This window comes from Sus scrofa, chromosome 14, assembly GCF_054392235.1.
Source record: "Sus scrofa isolate SSC_HxYL_T2T_F1_AM1 chromosome 14, Sscrofa_HxYL_maternal_Yorkshire_Landrace_v2.0, whole genome shotgun sequence".
Taxonomy (NCBI): domain Eukaryota; kingdom Metazoa; phylum Chordata; class Mammalia; order Artiodactyla; family Suidae; genus Sus; species Sus scrofa.
The window spans coordinates 148,235,395-148,255,088 of NC_139396.1; the positions used below are offsets into that span (position 1 = coordinate 148,235,395).

The window sequence follows — 19,694 nt, forward strand, 5'->3', positions numbered from 1 at the left end:
GCTTTAATAAGAACATTTCATTTTCTAAAATTAAATCAGTAGCAAATAGTAGCATGGGAATAATGATGGCATTGTTTCTACAGGAAAAGTTTGTACGTTTGCTTCTAATTCTTTTAAGATGTTCAAGGTTTCTTGTATTTATTGTGCTATTCACTTGATCAAAATCCTTTTCAACTTAAAAAAAAAATCTTAAAAACATGGAAAATAATAAATACTCAGACTAATATCCAGATCTAACAATGTTAATGTTTTGGCATATCTGCTTTTTAAGTATCCTTTATTTTTTAAATTCCAGGGATGATTTTTTACTGACTGCTTTTTTATCATGAATTGTAACATTTATAATAGTTGTTATATTATCTAATGAGAATCTAAGTTGAGCAAATCAGGGCAAAATTCATTTTAAAATGCAATTTCCATTTTTTTTTTTTACAGGTAAGACTCTTCTTAGTAGACCCTAAGCGCTCTTACTTTTGAACATGAAAGAGAAAATCAGAAAATTGAAAAGTAATATAGATATTTAACCAGTTCCATCTTCTTGTTATACAGATTAGCTGAGACACTCACTGGCTAAGTGACTTATTTAAAATTTCATGACTGGTACATGGCAGAGGTGACTAGTAACTGGAGTTCTATCTCTGTTCAGCTTTTTTTACCTGTGTCTATCCGTAATTTTTTGTTTGTTTTCTTTCTCTTTCATAGAGAAATTTCTGAAGCTATGTAATGCTAGATAGTGTTGGAAAATTCCATTGCAGGATTTAAATTTTTCTTATAAGTTCATTTGACAAAATAAAGATTAGATTGCCTTTAAAAGTAACATTGAGGTTTTGGAATTTTATTTATTTACTGATCTTTAGAGGTTTTTTTTTTTTTTTTTTCTTTCTTTTTGCCATTTTCTTGGGCCGCTCCCGTGGCATATGCAGGTTCCCAGGCTAGGGGTCGAATCGGAGCTGTAGCCACTGGCCTACACCAGAGCCAGGGCAACACGGGATCCGAGCCACGTCTGCAACCTGCAACACAGCTCACGTCAATGCCAGATCTTTAACCCACTGAGCAAGGCCAGGAATCAAACCCGCAACCTCATGGTTCCTAGTTGGATTCGTTAACCACTGAGCCATGAAGGGAACTCCTAGAGCTTTTACATAGTAATGTATGCATGTGTTCACTTTGAGGAAATTAGAGAATATTAATGCAGTAGGCAGGATTTAATAAGCAATAGTGAGATGACACTAAACTTAAAAGTAGTGATTTCTAAGTGTTAAACTCTAAAAATCAGTATTAGATCAGTAAAAATACGGAGTCTCTTTAAAAAGACAAAGTATTTATCTCACATCTTTATCCATTCTTCTGTTGATGCACATTGAGGTTGCTTCCATGTCTTTGCTATTGTAAATAGTGCTGCAGTGAACATAAGCATGCATGTGTAATTTTAAATTGTGGTTTTCTCTAGATACATGCCCAGGAGTGGGACTGCTGGATTATATGGTAGTTCTAGTTTTAGTTTTTTGAGGAACCTCCATGCTGTTTTCCATAGTTGCTGTATCAAATTATATTCCACCAACAGTGTAAGAGGGTTCTCTTTTCTCCACACCCTCTCGTTTTTACTGTTTGTAGACTTTTTTTTTTTAATTTTAATTTTTTGCTTTTTAGGGCCACACCTATGGCATACGGAGGTTCCCAGGCTAGGGGTCCAGTTGGAGCTAAAGCTGCTGGCCTACGCCACAGCCACAGCAATGTGGGATCCAAGCTATGTCTGTGACCTACACCACAGCTCACGACAAGGCCAGACCCTTAACCCACTGAGCTAGTCCAGGGATTGAACCTGCATCCTCATGGATGCTAGTCAGATTTGTTAACTGCTGAGCCATGATGGGCACGCCCAATTTTTTGTAGACTTTTAGATGATGGCCATTCTGGCTGGCATATGGTGGTCCCTCATAGTAGTTTTGATTTGCATTTCTCTAATAATGAGTGATGTTGGAGTTCCCCTCATGGTGCAGTGGAAATGAATCTGACTAGGAACCAGGGGGTTGTGGGTTCGATCCCTGGCCTCACCACTCAATGAGTTAAGGTTAAGGATCCTTGGTGGCTGTGGCTGTGGCTATGGCTAGGCAGGCAGCTGTAGCTCGGATTTGACCCCTAGCCTGGGAACAGCCCTAAAAAGAAAAAAAAATGAGCGATGTTGAGCATCTTTTCATGTGTTTTTTGGCCATCTCTATGTCTTCTGTGGAGAAATGTCTATTTAGGTCTTCTGCCCATTTTTCGATTGGATTGTTTGTTTTTTGTTGTTGTATTACATGAGTTGTTTGGATTTGGAGCTCGATCCCTTGTCAGTTGCTTCATTTGCAAATATTTTCTCCCAGTCTCTGGGTTATCTTTTCGTTTTGTTTACGCTTTCCTCTGCTGTGCAAAAACTTTTAGGTTTACTTAGGTCCCATTTATTTTTTATTTTCATTACCCTAGGAGAGGGATCTGAGAAGATACGGTTGCAGCTTATGCCAGAGAGCATTCTGCCTATGTTTTCCTCTAAGAGTTTTATAGTATCCAGTCTTTTATTTAGATCTTTAATCCATTTTGAGTTTATTTTTGTATATGGTGTTAGAGAGTGTTCTAATTTCATTCTTTCACATGTAGCTGTCCAGTTTTCCCAGCACCACTAATTGAAGAGACTGTCTTTCCTCTATTGTGTATTTTTGTCTCCTTTGTCATAGATTCCTTGACCGTAGGTATTTGGATTTATTTCTGGGTTCTCTATCCTGTTCCATTGAGCTATGTTTCTGTTTTTGTGCCAGTACCATACTGTTTTGATGACTATAGCTTTGTAGTAGAGCCTGAAGTCAGTGAGCCTGATTCCTCCAGCTCCATTTTTGTATTGTAAGGATTGCTTTGGCTATTTGGGATTTTTTTTTTTTTTGGTCTTTTTTTGTGTTTTTGCTATTTCTTGGGCTGCTCCCGCAGCATATGGAGGTTCCCAGGCTAGGGGTTGAATCGGAGGTGTATCCACTGGCCTATGCCAGAGCCATAGCAACGCGGGATCTGAGCCACATCTGCAACCTACACCACAGCTCATGGCAACGCCGGATCGTTAACCCACTGAGCAAGATCAGGGATTGAACCCATAATCTCATGGATCCTAGTCAGATTTGTTAACCACTGCGCCACGACGGGAACTCCTGGGATTTTTTGTGTTTTCATAAAACCTTAAAATTTTTTTGTTCTTGTTCTGTGAAAAATGCCATTGGTAATTTGATAAGGATTGCATTGACTCTGTAGATTACATACACATATATAATGGAATATTACTCAGCCATAAAAAGAATGAAATAATGCCATTTTCAGCAACATGGATGGACATAGAGATTATCATACTAAATGAAGTTAGTGAAAGTGAAATATTTGATATATCTCTTATGTGGAATCTAAAAGAGGATGTAAGTGAACTTATTTGTAAAACAGAAAGAGAATCATTGATTTTTTAAACAAACTATGGATACCTAAGGGGACAGGTGGTGGGGGAAGGGTTGGACTGGGGGTTTGGGTTTGGCATATGCACACTGTGATATATTATCAGTGGAAATTGAAAAACAGTGGTGAAATTATATTTGATAGTACTCATCTCCTTATTGCCTTGGAAATTATTTTGTTTTGGTGTATGGGTTTCACTTGGCTAGGTTATTATTATGGAGAGTAATAAATATAATATAGTAAATGCAATAGGGAATTCCTGTTGTGGCTCAATGGGTTCCTAACTGGACTAGTATCCATAAGGATGTGGGTTTGATCCCTGGCCTCTCTCAGTGGGTTAAGGATCTGGTATTGCCATGAACTGTGGTGTAGGTCACAGATGTGGCTTGGATCCTGCATTGCTATGGCTGTGGTGTAGGCCCCAGCAGCTGCAGCTCCATTTTGACCCCTGCCTGGGAACGTCCATATGCCATGGGTGTGGCCTTGGAAAAAACCCCCACAACAAAACAATCAACAGCAGCAGTAAAAAATTAACTGCTATCCTTTAACTCTAAAAGCTGAGTTGATCCTTAGTACCACCTAAGCCCAAAACATCAAAACATTTGACTCAGTGTTATAGTTTAGTTTAGCCTCAAAGTCTCATGCATTGTTTGCATTTGTATGGTTTCTCAACCAGGTATTTTTGATCTTATTGAAAAAAAGCGAAAATAATATAAATCCTTGCTTGATTCAGTAAGAAAGGAAAAAGCTATAATTTAACAAAACTTTTAAATGTGATTTGGTACTTTAAATTTCAGATGACAAGGAAGATTGCTTTATTTATAGCCTGAAAGTGAAAATAAAGGTGTTTGAAACACTCTTATTCAATGAGTCTAATTTAGTGAATGCTTATTATATTCTAGGCAGTGTCTTATTCTCATTACCTAATGTAATAGGACAGCAGTTACTAAAGAACTTGAGTATCCTATTTTGGACCCTTTCAGAGAGTCCATGTGGTTACAAATATTAATATGAAGATATTTGCTTCTCTAAATCTCATTCTATTTTAGGTTTGCTATGTAGTTTTCCAAAGGCTGCATGACATATGATTATAATAGATTGAATATAAATTCAGAATGAGAATACAATTGTATTAAACCAACATTAAAGAGATTTGCAAGAGTTCCTGTTGTGGCTCAGTAGTAAAGGATCCCACTAGTGCCCATGAGGACGTGGGTTTGATCTCTGGCCTTGCTTAGTGGGTTAAGGATCTGGCATTGCTGTGAGCTGTGGTATAGGTTGCAGGTGTGGCTCAGATCCTGTGTTTCTGTGGCTGTGGAGTGGGTTGGCATCTGAAGCTCCGATTGGACCCCTAGCCTGGAAACCTCCATATGGCATGGGCGCAGCCCTAAAAGACAAAAAAAAAAAAAAAAGAGAGATTTGGAAAAATATAAAGTAATGCCTCAGTTTTCACTATTTGTTTTTTTGGAAACTATAATATAAAAAAATAAAATGTACTATTCATTTTAATTTAAATATTTTCCCCAGTATTTTATTATGAAAAATTTCAAATGTATAGAAAATGATAAAGAATTATAGAGAGGACACCCGATACCCTTACCCTGTGTTCTAAATGAACATCATGCTCTGCTTTATCCCTGATCTGTCTACCCACCCCCATTCATTTCAGTCCATCTCAATTTTTTCTAGTTTAATTTTTAATTTTTTTATTTTTGCCTTTTTAAAATTTTAGATTATTTACAATGTTATGCTATTTTCTGCTGTGCAGCAAAGTGACCCAGTCATACATACATATATGTGTGTATATATATACATTATATATACACATATACTTGCATATGTACACATGTGTATGTATATACACAAATATATGTATATACATGCATACATACACATTATATATAATGTACGCACATGTATATACACATTATATATACATATGCGTGTATATATATATACACACACACATTCTTTTTCTCATACTATCTTCCATCATGGTCTATCCCAAGAGATTGGATATAATTCCCTATGCAGTACAATAGGACCTCATTGCTTATCCATCCTAAATGTAATAGTTTGCATGTACTAACTCTAAACTCCCCATCAATCCACTCCCTTTGCCTCCCCCTTGGCAACCGCAAGTTTGTGGTCTATGTCTGTGAATCTGTTTCTGTTTTGTAGATAGGTTCATTTGTACCATATTTTAGATTCCCCATATAAGTGATATCATATGGTATTTGTTTTTCTCTTTCTGACTTCACTTAGTATGAGAATCTCTAGTGGCATCCATGTTGCTGCACATGGCATTATTTCATTCTTTTTTATGGGTGATTGGTATTCCATTGTGTTTATGTACCACATCTTCTTGATCCATTTATCTGTCAATGAACATTTAGTTTCCATGTCTTGGCTGTTGTGCATAGAGCTGCTATGAACATAGGGATGCATGTATCCTTTTGAATCATTGTTTTGTCCATATATATGCTTAGGGGCGGGATTGCTGAATCAAATGATAATTGTATTTTTGGTTTTCTGAGGAACCTCCATACTGTTTTTCATAGTGGTTGTACCTGTTTACATTCCCGCCAACAGTGTAAGAGGGTTCCCTTTTCTCCACACCCTCTTGATCAGTTGGTATTTGTAGACTTATTTATGATGGCCATTCTGACTGATGTAAGGTAGTGCCTCACTGTGGTTTTGATTTACATTTCTCTGATGATTAGTGATGTTGAGCATCTTTTCACATGCTTGTTGGTTATCTCTATGTCTTCTTTGGAGAAATGTCTCTAGGTCTTCTGTCCGTTTTTCAATTGGGTGTTTTGTTTTTTGGTTGTTGAGTTGTATGTGTTGTTTGTGTGTTTTAGAGATTAAGCCCTTGTTGGTCTCATCATTTGCAACTATTTTCTCCCATTCAGTAGGTTGTCTCCCCACCCCCCGCCGCCTTTTTTTTTTTGGTTTCCTTTGCTTTGCAAAAGCTTGTAAGTGTGGTTATGTTCCATTTGTCTATTTTTATTTTTATTTCTGTTGCTTTGGGAGACCAACCTAAGAAAACATTGGTACAATTTATGTCAGAGAGTGTTTTGCCTATGATCTCTTCTAGGAGTTTTATGATGTTAGGTCTTAGGTTTAAATCTTTAAGCCATTTTGAGTTTAGTTTTCTTTTTACGGCTGAGCCTGTGACACATGGAAGTTCATGGGCTAGGGTTTGAGTTGGAGCTGCAGCTGTAGGCCCATGCCACAGCCGTTGCAGCACCAAATGTGAGCTGCTTCTGTGACCCATGCCACAACTTGAGGCAACGCTGGGTCCCTAACCTACTGAGTGAGGCCAGGCATCAAACCTGCATCCTCATGGATACTATGTCACGTTCTTAACCCACTGAGCCACAATGGGAACTCCCATTTTGAGTTTATTTTTGTGCATAGTCTGAGGGTATGTTCTAACTTCATTGATTTAATGCAGTTGTTCAGTTTTCCCAACACCACTTGCTGAAGTGATTGTCTCTTTTCCATTTTATATTCTTACCTCCTTTGTTGAAGATTAATTGACTGTAGGTTTGAGAGTTTATTTCTGGGTTCTGTGCTCTGTTCCATTTATCTGTATGTCTGTTTTTGTACCCATACCACACTGTTTTGGTTACTGTAGTGTAGTATTGTCTGAAGTCTGGGAGAGTTATGCCTCATGCTTTGCTGTTTTTCCTCAGATTGCTTTGGCGATTCTGGGTCTTTTACGGTTCCATATATATTTTAGGATTATTTGTTCTAGTTCTGTGAGAAATGTCACGGGTAATTTGATAGGAATAACATTAAATCTGTAGATTTCTTTGAGTAGTATGGCCATTTTAATAATATTAATTCTTCCAATCCAAGAGAATGGGATATCTTTGCACCCTGTTTAATTTCCTTTATTAATGTTTTATAGTTTTCAGCATATAAGTCTTTCACCCCCTTAGTCAGATTTATGCCTAGTTTTTTTTGTTGCAATTTTAAAAAGCATTATTTTTTTATATAATATTTCATTGTTAGGGTAAAGAAATGCAGCCAGTTTCTGAATGCTAATCTTGTATCCTGCTACTTTGATGAATTCATTGATCAGTTTGCATAGTTTTTGTGTGTGGAGTCCTTAGGGTTTTTTTTATATATAGTATCATTTCATCTTCATGCAGTGACAGTTTTACCTCTTCCCTTCCAATTTGGATACCTTTTATTTCTTTTTCTTGTCTGATTGCTGTGACTAGGACTTTCAATAGTGTGTTGAATAAAAGTGGTGGGAGTGGGCATCCTTGTTTTGTTCCAGATTTTAGTGGAAAGGCTTTCAGCCTTTCACCATTTAATATTATATTGGCTGTGGGTTTGTCATTAATAACTTTTATTATGTTGAGATTTGTTCCTTCCCTACTCACTTTGGTATGAGTTTTGTCATGAATAGGTGTTGAATTTTATCAGATGCTTCTGCATCTATTGACAGGATCATGTAGTTTTTGACTTTCCTTTTGTTTGTGTAGTGTATTACATTAATTGATTTGCATATATCAGACCATCTTTGTGATCTTGGGATGAATCTCACTTGATTGTGGTGTTGTCTCAGTTTTTTTGATACCATGGGCCTAATTTGTACTGTAAATTGCTCTCTGAAGGAGAAAATTTGATGATATATCCCCTATCAGTCTGTATATATCATAAAGGGGCAAGACATCCCAGAAACTGGAAGAGTGTTTGTAATAAAGTTTTAAGTTAAAATTTTAAATGAGTAAATACATGTATTTTTAAATTTTAATTTTTACTATGGTCAAACCCAGGAGATGTAAAATGTATAAGGAAAAGATCTGTGGGGTTCTCAATAATTTTTAAGAGTTAAGGGTTCTGGAGACCAAAATGTTTGAGAACTGCCACTTTAGAGTAATTCCATAAAGATCATACTGATGCATCCAAGGCTGAAGGGGCAGGAGGCGCTGATAAATTGAATGTGATGTGGAAACTAAGATGTAGTCAGACTTCATAGATCAGTGTGTTAATGAAACATTTCATTGTTTATGCACACCAGAGCATAAATTTGTATCATATTTATATAAACTTGTGTTTTAGAAAATAGGCACCGTTTTAAGTTCAATTTGGACTCAACAATAAACCACTGTTTGGGAACAGTATATTTAAACTTTAGAAAGACTGGAATAGATGTGCAAAAAAAGTATTAGAAAGCAAAGCTTGTAGCTTCTTTACTAAACATAGATGAAATGAGACTTCTCTCTCTGCAGTTTTAATTAAAGAATCAAAAACACAGCTTATACAAAAATAGTACACCTGGGCTATGGAAATTAGATTTAGAGGACAATTATCTCCACCTGTAGGAATAACTTTGAAATTGCTTTTGTTATGCGCTGGTTATTTTTCTGTTAAAGTGATACTATATTATGTAAATTGAAGCTTGTGACATAAATGTTGTAGTGATTTCACTTGCTGAGAAATCATATGCCAGTGCACTAGATTTATACAGAAAACCTAGCAGTCAGCACATTTTAACACATGTTATAGAGCCATAACTTTTCTTATGTTTAACACTTAAAGAAATAATTAGGATCATCTGTTCTCATCCTTTACCAAATTATTAGACAAATTTCATTTAGTATGTTGCAGTGAAGCCTTTAAATATTTTATTGTTAAAATTATTTAAAGAAATATGGAAGTACTTAGAATTCTGAAATAATTGAAAAATACATATGCTTTTTGGTAATGTAAAAATAAGGTATAATAATAATTATTATTATTTTTGCTAGCTCATCTTTGTGGAGAAGGATGGAATCATATTGGGGATGCTTGTCTCAGAATCAATTCCAGCAGAGAAAACTATGACAATGCAAAACTTTATTGCTATAATCTTAGTGGAAATCTTGCTTCATTAACGACCTCAAAAGAAGTAGAATTTGTATTGGATGAAATACAGAAGTATACACAACAGGTAACAGTTATATTTGTTGATATTGGGGAAATATGCTGATAATCCTATAACTTCTTTTTTGTTTGTCTTTTTAGGGCTACACCCACGGCATGTGGAAGTTCCCAGGCTAGGGGCTGAATTGGAGCTACAACTGCTGGCCTACACCGCAGTAAAGCTAGATCCCAGCAATATCTGTGACCTTCACTGCAGCTCATGGCAATGCTGTATCTTAAACCCACTGAGCAAGGCCAGGGATCGAACCTGAGTCCTCATGGATACTAGTTAGGTTCCTTACTGCTGAGACACAAGGGGAACTCCCTTTCTCTCTCTCTGTCTCCTTTTTGGTGTGTCTTTTTTTTTTTTTTTTTCCTTTTTAGGGCTATATCTGCAGCACATGGAAGTTCCCAGGCTAGGGGTCCAATCGGAGCTGCAGCTGCCGGCCTAGCCACAGCCACAGCAACACAGAATCTGAGCCATGTCTGCCACCTACACCACAGCTCACGGCAATGCTGGATCCCCAACCCATTGAGCGAGGCCAGGGATCAAACCCACATCCTCATGGATATAGTCGGATTTGTTTCTGCTGCACGTCAACAGGAACTTCTGTCTTTTTGTTTTTAATATATTATTATTTTTTTTTACTAAATCTTGGAAGTAAAAGTGGAACTGATTTTAAAACTACTGGCAGATAACTCCTGTATACTTGGTAATAAGAGCTTCTAATTACTCATCTCATGTTTTGCTCAGTAAACCATTGCATTATTTTACCAAGAAATTATCTTATGTGAGTAAATATACTTCAAAACTTATGCATGTAAGAATTTGTTTGGAGTGTCATTACTTTGTAACTTGAGATGTTCCTTATAATTAAAACACGAGACTAATACATTGGCTATATTTGTATATATGTATTTTGTGAATATGTGTCCTCATGTGTGTATTGTGGGTTGTTTTTGAATAATGCTTTTTTTCTAAGTATAGATTTGCTTGAAATAATATACAAATGTTTAGCAGAATTTAGACCGATTTTTAAAGTATGTGGAAGATATGGAACATACAGCCCTTGGAAACAGTTTCAAGCTCCTGGAGTTGTTTTATGGAAAACATTTCACAGAAAATGGGATATTTACCTGGAAATAGTATCTAATATCATTTTATAAGAAGTTTCTTGTAGGAATTCACAGTATTTATTTTTTTTGGCATGTTAAAATATAGTCAACACTTGGAGGTCCTGATGTGGTGCAATGGGATTTGTGGCATTTCGGGAGCACTGGGATTCAGGTTTGCTCCCTGGCCCAGCACAGTCAGTTAAGGATCCAGTGTTGCTGCAGCTGCATCTTAGGTCACAACTGCGGTTTGGATCTGATCCCTGGCCCGGGAACTTCATATGCTGCAGGGCAGCCAAAAATGGGGGAAGAAAGATCAATTTTTAAGAACAATCTATGTTAGAGATTTGGAAATAGTTTACTAAGTATAGTTTTGAAATGTCTTAGTTAATTTACTTGCCATTTCTTGAGAACTTTTTTTAAAATTGAGGTATAATTGAAATTATATAGTTTTAGGTGTATAACATAATGATTTGATATTTGTACAGATTGTGATGTGTATTGTTTCCACATATTTATGTTTAAGATTCCACATGTAAGTGTGATCATATGGTATTTGTCTTTGTCTGACTTATTTCACTTAGCATAATAACCTCAAGGCCTCTCCATGTTTTGGCAAATGGCAAGATTTCAGTACCCTGTGATCTCACTTGTATGTTGAATTTAAAACAAACAAACATACAAAGGAAGATACAGGGAGGCAGTGGGATGGATGGGGAGTTTGGGGTTGGTAGATGCAAACTATTACATTTAGAACGGGTAAGCATTGCGGTCCTGTTGTACAGCGTAGGGAACTATATCCAGTCTCTTGGGATAGATCATGATGGAAGATAGTATGAGAAGAAGAATGTGTGTGTGTATATATATATGACTGGGTCATTATGTTGTACAGTAGAAATTGATACAACACTGTAAATCATCTGTATTTTAATAAAAAAATAGAAACAAACAAACAAATAAGACTCCCTAAACTCAAAGATAATGGAAGATAGATTGGTACTTTTCCAGTGGCAAAGGTAAGGGGGTGGGCAAAATGTGTGAAGGGGGTCAAAAGGTACAAGCTTTCGGTTATAAAATAAATACACCATTTGGCTATAATGTACAACATGGTGACTATAGTTAATTATACTGTATTGAATATTTGGAAGTTGCTAAGAGAGTGGATCTTAAAAGTCTTCAACACAAGGAAACTGTGGTTGGTGACAGATATGAATGAGACTTCTTGTGGCAGTCATTCCACAATGTGTACAAATATTGAATCATTACTTTGTATCCTTGAAACGGGTATGCTAATCATATGTCAATAAAAAATGTAGTCAACTCTTGAGAATAGATAAAATATGAGATTTGGAAACAATTTACTGAATCTAGTTTTGATATACTTTAGTTCATATACATACTTGAAATATACTATCATAACATAAACTATATAACATCTTAGCAGATTTTTGTATTTTGTGTCAAAAACAAAATTAGAAATCGATATAGATTAGGGAAGTGATAAAGCTAAATAATAATAAACACCTCAAATCTGGGGTGTATGCAGGATTTGGCCAGTGTTTCAGAACTACGCACACACATATACACATATACATAGACACCCTGTGGTAATTAATCCACAAAGTGACATGATTTCTATACATATAATGGGGATATGGCTACAATTCAGCTGTTGCTTTGAAAATATTAGGCCAGATCTCAATGACTTTTTTTTGACTTTATGCTGTGGCTTTTATTTGGACAAAGAGTCTGTTGCTACTGCAAAACTCCACTCTGTACAGTGCAGTGGACATGGTTTTGTCTTGAAAACTTTTAAGAACAAATATTACCAATTGCTTATATTGAATCAGTTAAGTAATACTTTCTTGGTGTAGGTAATTTTTAAGCAGCATTGAGGATAGCATATCCAAATGATGGAGAGCATCAAACCTGGACTTAACTGCTTATCTCTACAGCTTAGTAGCAAGTTAAACTCCCCAGCCCTACTTTCCTCATCTGTAACCTGGGATAATAATCATAGCTATCTTGTATGTTTATTATGAGAAATAAATAAAGTACTGTATGTGAAGAGTATAGATAAATTTTATTTTTGAGTGTTTACTAAAGTTATCATTATTATTTTTTGCACTTTAAAGATTATTTTTGTATGTCTGTTTCCACTACTGCTCTTACCAGTGTTTCCAGGAGTCATTAATTAGAGAATGAATTCTTAGGAAACTAAATGACTTCATTTGATGGATAGTTAATATTGATATTTACTGTAGAAAAATATTTGCTCCAGACTGGTGTTTGAATTTTTCTATTCTACAAAGCCTTCCTCTTCTCCTACTAATTATACTCTGACCCTTTTCCTTTTAAGATCATTACTGATTTATGCTAAAGAATAAGAATATATATTACTGGGAGTTCTCTTGTGGCTCAGTGAGTTGGGGACATGCATTTTCACTGCTATGGCTCTGGTTACAGATGTGGCATAGGTTCAATTCCTGGCTTGGAGACGTCTGCTTGCCGCAGGAGCTGCCAAAAAAAAAAAAAAAAGAGTATGTGTTACTGATTTTCTTTTTGCTTATAACAGGGACATAAGCATCTGATTTTTAAAAAATTATGTGAGAACATTTTTGTATAAATGTTAAAAAAATTAGAGTTACTTATATATTTTTTTGAAACATTTGTATGAACATTCAGTTCACTGTTACTGCCTAAAATAATGTTTTGTTGGTATTAATATGTATATTTTTCACGGGCATTGATAACAGATAATTTCTAATGCCATTTTATGTCTATAGAGTCAAAGCCCTGTCCCTTCATTAATAAAACTGGTAAATTAATTGTATCCCCAGCTTTTACAAATATTCAAAAATTTTATGTGATCACAATATGATACTAGGCTGTCAAACAGATTTATTATATGCTTGATATTAAAAGGGTGGTGAAAAATTATAATAATTAAATTTGAATGGAAAACTTATCTGTGTCCATTTTTATATGAGCTGTAGCTCTTTTTCTGGGAAGGATGAGCTAATCTTCATTCATTTAGTGCTACCTATTTATTGAGCACCTCAGTGTACTTGGCAGTCTACTGCTTGCTGAGAATACAGAGATCAGAAACAGTCCCAAAGAGTCTGATCAAAGAGCTTGTGGGGGAGAAAGACAGGTGTGATGATTGCATGTAGGTGCACATGAGGTGATATAGGAAGACAGAAGATGGGTATCTAACCAGTAATGTGGACTGAAGGAGGTTTTTAGAGTAATGCCCTAGTTAACTTTTGTAGGACTTTTGAGTTGGCCAGCATGTGAAGATATTTGTAAGGTGATCAGATCAGTGCTTCTGTTTTTTCTCTTAATTCGCCTTGTTTGAGTGCTACCAGCCTTCCGGCTAAGGATAAGATGTACGTGGTGTGATGACGGAGAGATTTATTGACTTTTCTTGAAATATTTTGGAATGATATGAGGTTTATTTGTAAATTTATTTTTAGTCATATGGAGCATATAGCATAATTTAAGATCTGTTTATATTGTACTACCAAGAGTGTCATTTCTTTAATTACGAAATTGAGGGGCAGTTACCAATGACCATTTGGAAATTAGCTCTACTGAATATGTATCACAAAGAGCTTATTATTGGTAGATTCACATTCTTTGATTTTTAGAAAGCAGTAGTGTTTGGCTTTAGAGCTCTATTGCTTTTTTTCCTTTTTTAAAATACATTATCTTCATACCTCACGATTTGTTGTATAAGTTGTTTGTCTTATGATTGTAAATCATAAAGATTGGACTGATAGTTATTTTGGATGTATGATGAACTTACATTCAATAGTTTTGTGGACTAGGCTGCCTTGTTTATGAAGAATATTTAGCTTTATTAGCAAGCCGAGCTTTAGCAAAGTTTCAAAGTTGGAAGCTTCTGCAAGGTGATACTCCATTAAGCACATCTTTATATAAAATGAATTACATCTGGAGTTACTGCAGTTATATAAACTAAAGATAACCCTTCCTTGGCAAATAAAGATCAACAAATTCATGCACTTTAAGAGGTATCTTGTGTCAAATGATCATTTACTTATAGGAAATGGCTAATGAAATGTTGCAGTGATTTATGGTGTGCTGCAATAAATTTTCATAATATAGTAATTTATCTTTCATTTTTCAACTGCCTGTCCAGTTCATTTATTGGGTAATAGTAACTTTAAATGTTTTATCAACTGCTAATTTTTCTGTTCCTCTTCTCTTCCCTACAGATTTTTATCATTATGATTTAGAGAATAAAATTTCTTTTTAAATGACTTGTCTTTACTATAGATAGTCATGAAATATAGGTAGAGTTACTATAATGTGAAGCACAGTCATTAATCTGAAATATCTATGTTGGATTGATTCCTGCTGTTATTATCAAGAACTATAAAAATGTTGCAGCTTTTTTGTTATCAAAATTCATTCAGACAGTGTATGAAATATATGATGATCACAAGACAAAGCAGCATGCGCATTTTTATAATTAGGAACATTATTTATTAAGTACTATATCTGTCTCAGGAATTGGATGCTGGAAAATAACCATCTCTGTTCTAATGGCCTTGTTTACCAAAATTTATTGACTGCCTATCACGTGTATAGTACTCTACTAGGTGATATGAAATGTAGTATCATAATATTTATACTACTTTAATTTTTTCTAAGATATATTTTTTGACTGTTTTCTATATGACAATTATCTTTATATATTCTATAAATTTCTAGGTCTGTGAGTTCTTTATAAGCTCTCTAGGATCATTTATACAACCTTTTTAGAATAAATACTGGGTATAAATAACTTATATTGTCAAAGACTCAGATGGAGGGATATGTTTTTCTGTACCCTGACAGTCAATAATGTTAGAAAAAAGAGAAGGTAATGTGGAGTTTTGAGACAACTTCATATTATAATCTAATATTATAAGCTTGGTAATTTAGGACATAAATCTATTATTATGTATATTCAGGTTAGAACTGTTTAGAAATGATGTCAACAAAATGTGGAATGGGAGTTTCCAGCACTTAGTCCTTCACAGAAACATTGATTTGAACAACCATTGGTACACAGAATATCTTTACAAAAGCTAAGGAATCCAGGTGAGAGATTACATAGCACCTGGAAGGAACACAGAAATAAGAAAAGACTCATTGAACATGGTAGAATAGACCTTTTCACCCTCGCATCTTCTTTCCTGTAAGCCCATACAGTGCAGTGAACCACCGTGAGAAATACCCTCTGCAAAGGGGAAGGAGAGTGAAATTAAGCGAACTAAACAATTCTATATAACACTTCAAAAGCAGACTCTACTAAGCAGAATAAAGAGTCAACAGGTTCAAAGATAGGCCTTTTGAAATTACCCAGAGTTAAAAAAAAAAAAAAAGAATAAAAAAGACAAAAAATACATAGGGCACTTGACTATAGACCACAAGTGAATTGATATACACATTGCAGGAATTCCCAAAGCACAGAAGGAGAAAAGGGCAGTAAGCTCATTTGAAGAAATAGTGACAAAAAGAAAGAAAAAAAAGAAAGAAAAAAAATAAAGATAGGAAACTTCTCAAACGTGAGGAGGGAAATAAACATCCAGAAACATATAAATCCCAAAAGAACCTCAAGCAGGTTGAACATAAAGAAATCTTCACCAAGACTTGCTGCAGTAGAGAACCCCAAAAGAAATTCATGCATTTATGACCCATTGATCTTTGAAAGAGGTGCTGAGAAGACATGATGAGGAAAAGACAGTCTCTTCAGTAAAAGAATCTGGATACTCTTATGAAGAAGGACAAAAGTGGATCCGTATCTCACATCACATGCAAAAATCAATTCTAAATGGACTAATAACTTCCATGATAGGACTTGAAACTGTAAACCGACATGAGGAAGATTCTTCTTGACATTGGTCAGGGCAGTGATGTCCTGGATATAACCCCAACGGCACAGACAACAAGAGCAAAACTAGATGAATGAGACTGTATCAAACCATAAGCTGTACAGCAAAGGAAACAGAGTGAAGAGACAACATGTGGAATGAGAGAGAATGTTTGTAAACCATATATCTAATAAAGAGTTAATTACCAAAATATATAAGCAACTCAAGTAACTCAACAGAAAAAATAACCCAGTTAAAAAATGGGCAAAGGACATAAATACATAATTTTCAAAGGAGACTTCAAATTGCTGGCAGGTATATGATAAAAAAAACTCAACATCATTAATCATCAGGGAAATGCAAGTCAAAACCAATTGCAATATCACTTTGTACCTGTTAGATTGGCTGTTATCTAAAAGACAAGAGGTAGATATTGGCAAAATTGTGGAGAAAAGGAGTCCTTGTATACTGTTGCTGGGAACGTAACCAGCATAGTCAATTTGGAAAATAGGAGTTTCCTCAAAAAATAAAAACTGCTGTATGATCCAGCAATCCCATGTCTTGCTTTACATCTGAAGGAAATTAAATTAGCATCTTGAAGAGATATCTTCATTCCCATCATTGCAGCGTTATTCACCATAGCCAAGTTATTAGGGAAGCAGCTTAGGGTCCAATAGATACATGGATGAATAAATAATACTATATATGTGCATATATGTACATACACATATATAGTATTATTCAGCCTTAAAAAAAATCAGGAAACCCTGCCATTTGTTGCAGCATGGATGGGTGTGGTAAACACTATGCTGTGTGAAGTGAACTAGATACAGAAAGACAAATCCTGCATGATCTCACTTATATGTGGAATCTATAAGAGTCACACTCATAAAAGCAGATGGTAGAATAGTGGTTGCCAAGGGCTGGGAATGGGGGAAATGTGTGTAGGTCAAAGGGTACAAAGTTTTAGTTATGTAGGATACATAAATCTGGAGGTCTCATGATCTGTTCAGTTACTATTGTTAATAACACTACATTGTATACTTGAAATTTGTCAAGAGAGTAGATCTTAAATGTTCACACGGACGCACAAAAAGGGAGCTACATAAGGAGATGGTTATGAGTTAGGCCGATTGTAGTAATCATCTCAAAATGTATACATGTACCAAAAGAACATATTGTACACCTTAAAATCTCTAATTTTCATTTGTCAATTATACCTCAAGAAAACAGTACATGAAATCTCAAAGAGAAATCCTTAACCCTAATGCAGAAACCAGAAAAGAAAAAGAGGTTCGTAATCTAAAAAACTTAGTGAAGAAAGTTACGTAGCTTGGACCACGAATATATCATTTTTTCAGTCTCGTTAACAATTTGAAACTGAGTAATGATTAAAATAAGGTATGGAAATAGAGAATATATTTCGTTTTCTAAGGAGTATTATGGAGAGCATTAAGAATGTTTAGTTTTGTGGCATTTGTCAACCTCTTAATTTAATTTTTGGTGTAAGCGTCAAAGATTGTATTAGTTTTCTTGATCTCCTTAATAATGAAAGTAGATGACATTAAATTATCTAAAACTGCAGAAAGTCCTCGTGTAACTAGTAGAGGTCTCAACTAGAAGAGAGGCACTTCCTCCTAGTCCTCTTGTGAACCTGTTATGAAATTCTCACTCAGCCTTTATATACTGTTCATTGATTGTGTTTTCTGTTTTCTCTCAGCGCATGTTGTGACAATTTAGCTTTAGATTCTTAACCTCTATAACTGATTAGATTGGCAGTGGCAGTGGTAATAGGGGCAGCAGCAGAAGTAGCAGTAACAGCAGCACCAATGCAACATTTTAACTTTTTTAATGATCTTGCCTGAATCAGACAGGTTATTTATAGCAGATATCCCTATTTTATAGACGAGGAAACTGAGGTTCACAAGAGCTAAATAAAAAAACTCTAGTCTTGTCACTAAACATAAAAGTAAATGTTTTTTTTTTTTAATTTTTAAAAATTTTTTTCCATTATAGCTGGTTTACAGTGTTCTGTCACAAAATAGATGTTTTAAACATAGTGTTGTAGTACACATTATTCTCTACGATGTTCTGGAATTGTTACTTATCCTTGGTGCTAGAAGTCATTAGAAAGGCAGTTCTGTATATTTTCAAATGTAATTTTTAATGATCGAAAATGAGCGATTTGCTAAGAAATATGATACAGGATTTTTACCTCTCATTTTAAAAAAATGTCCCTCTTGCTATTTGTTTACAGAAAGTATCACCTTGGGTAGGCTTACGCAAGATCAATATATCCTACTGGGGATGGGAAGACATGTCTCCATTTACAAACACAACACTACAGTGGCTCCCTGGTGAACCCAATGATTCTGGGTTCTGTGCCTATCTAGAAAGGGCTGCAGTGGCAGGCTTAAAAGCTAATCCTTGTACATCTATGGCAGATGGTCTTGTCTGTGAAAAACCTGTTGGTAAGTAGTCTGGTAAACTAGTCCTTTAAAAGAAATAATGTTTCCAACTCTTCTTCCCACTAGTCCCTTTCAGGGTGCGATACTGATAGGCCTGAAGTAACTTTCACCATCTTTTTATGATGCAGATTCCCATGTAAATTTTATGTTTATCCTCATTCCCCACTTACTGTTGGTAACTTCAGTATTAATATGTGAAAATACCAAAATTGTATTGTTTTATATAATAATCTTTATTTCTTGGTAAAATAGGTTTTTAAACATAAGGTTGGAGCTATAGTATAGTGACAACCTATTCTTAATTTGTTAATGTCTTTTATAGTAATAGTCTTTGTCTGAAAGATTTGTCATTAATGATTTTTTTTGTCTTTTTGTCTTTTTAGGGTCGCACCTGCGGCATATGGAGGTTCCCAGGGTAGGGGTCGAATCAGAGTTGTAGCCGGCAATCTACACCATAGCTGTGGCAATGCGGGATCCAAGCCGCGTCTGCGACCTACACCACAGCTCACCACAATGCTGGATCCTTAACCCACTGAGTGAGGCCAGGGATTAAACCTGCTTCCTCATAGATACTAGTTGGGTTTGTTAACCCCTAAACCATGATGGGAACTCCAAGATTAGCAATTAATTTAGAATCATTTTAATCCTACAGGTGTATTATTTCAGTTGGCAAGTCAAAAGAAACATTCCCATTACATCTTTTGAAATGGATTTTTAAGTGAGAAAGGAATATTGAATTCTTTTCCCTTTTTAAATATTCCATTTTTATTGCAGCAAAATATACATAACAAAATTTACAATTTTAACCTTTTTTCTTTTATTTTTGAGGTGTAATTGCCTT

General features: G+C 35.2%; 1 protein-coding gene and 1 long non-coding RNA gene across 10 annotated transcripts in view; one reads left to right on the forward strand and one right to left on the reverse strand.

Moving 5' to 3' along the window:
- Window positions 1-19,694, forward strand: part of ATRNL1 (attractin like 1) — a 770,027-nt gene that overhangs the window by 156,496 nt on the left and 593,837 nt on the right. For all 9 annotated transcript variants that reach the window (XR_014826351.1, XR_014826350.1, XR_014826353.1 and 6 more), the window contains 2 exons: window positions 9,237-9,418; window positions 18,643-18,856. Coding sequence is in view for 4 of the 9 variants with exons in the window: in XM_084994465.1 (XP_084850591.1) it covers window positions 9,237-9,418; window positions 18,643-18,856 (396 nt within the window). In the remaining 5 variants the exon portion in view is untranslated. The remainder of the gene's footprint in view (window positions 1-9,236; window positions 9,419-18,642; window positions 18,857-19,694) is intronic.
- The window catches only part of LOC146397080 (uncharacterized), a 412,496-nt gene that overhangs the window by 140,188 nt on the left and 252,614 nt on the right, over window positions 1-19,694 (reverse strand). The window lies entirely within an intron of this gene.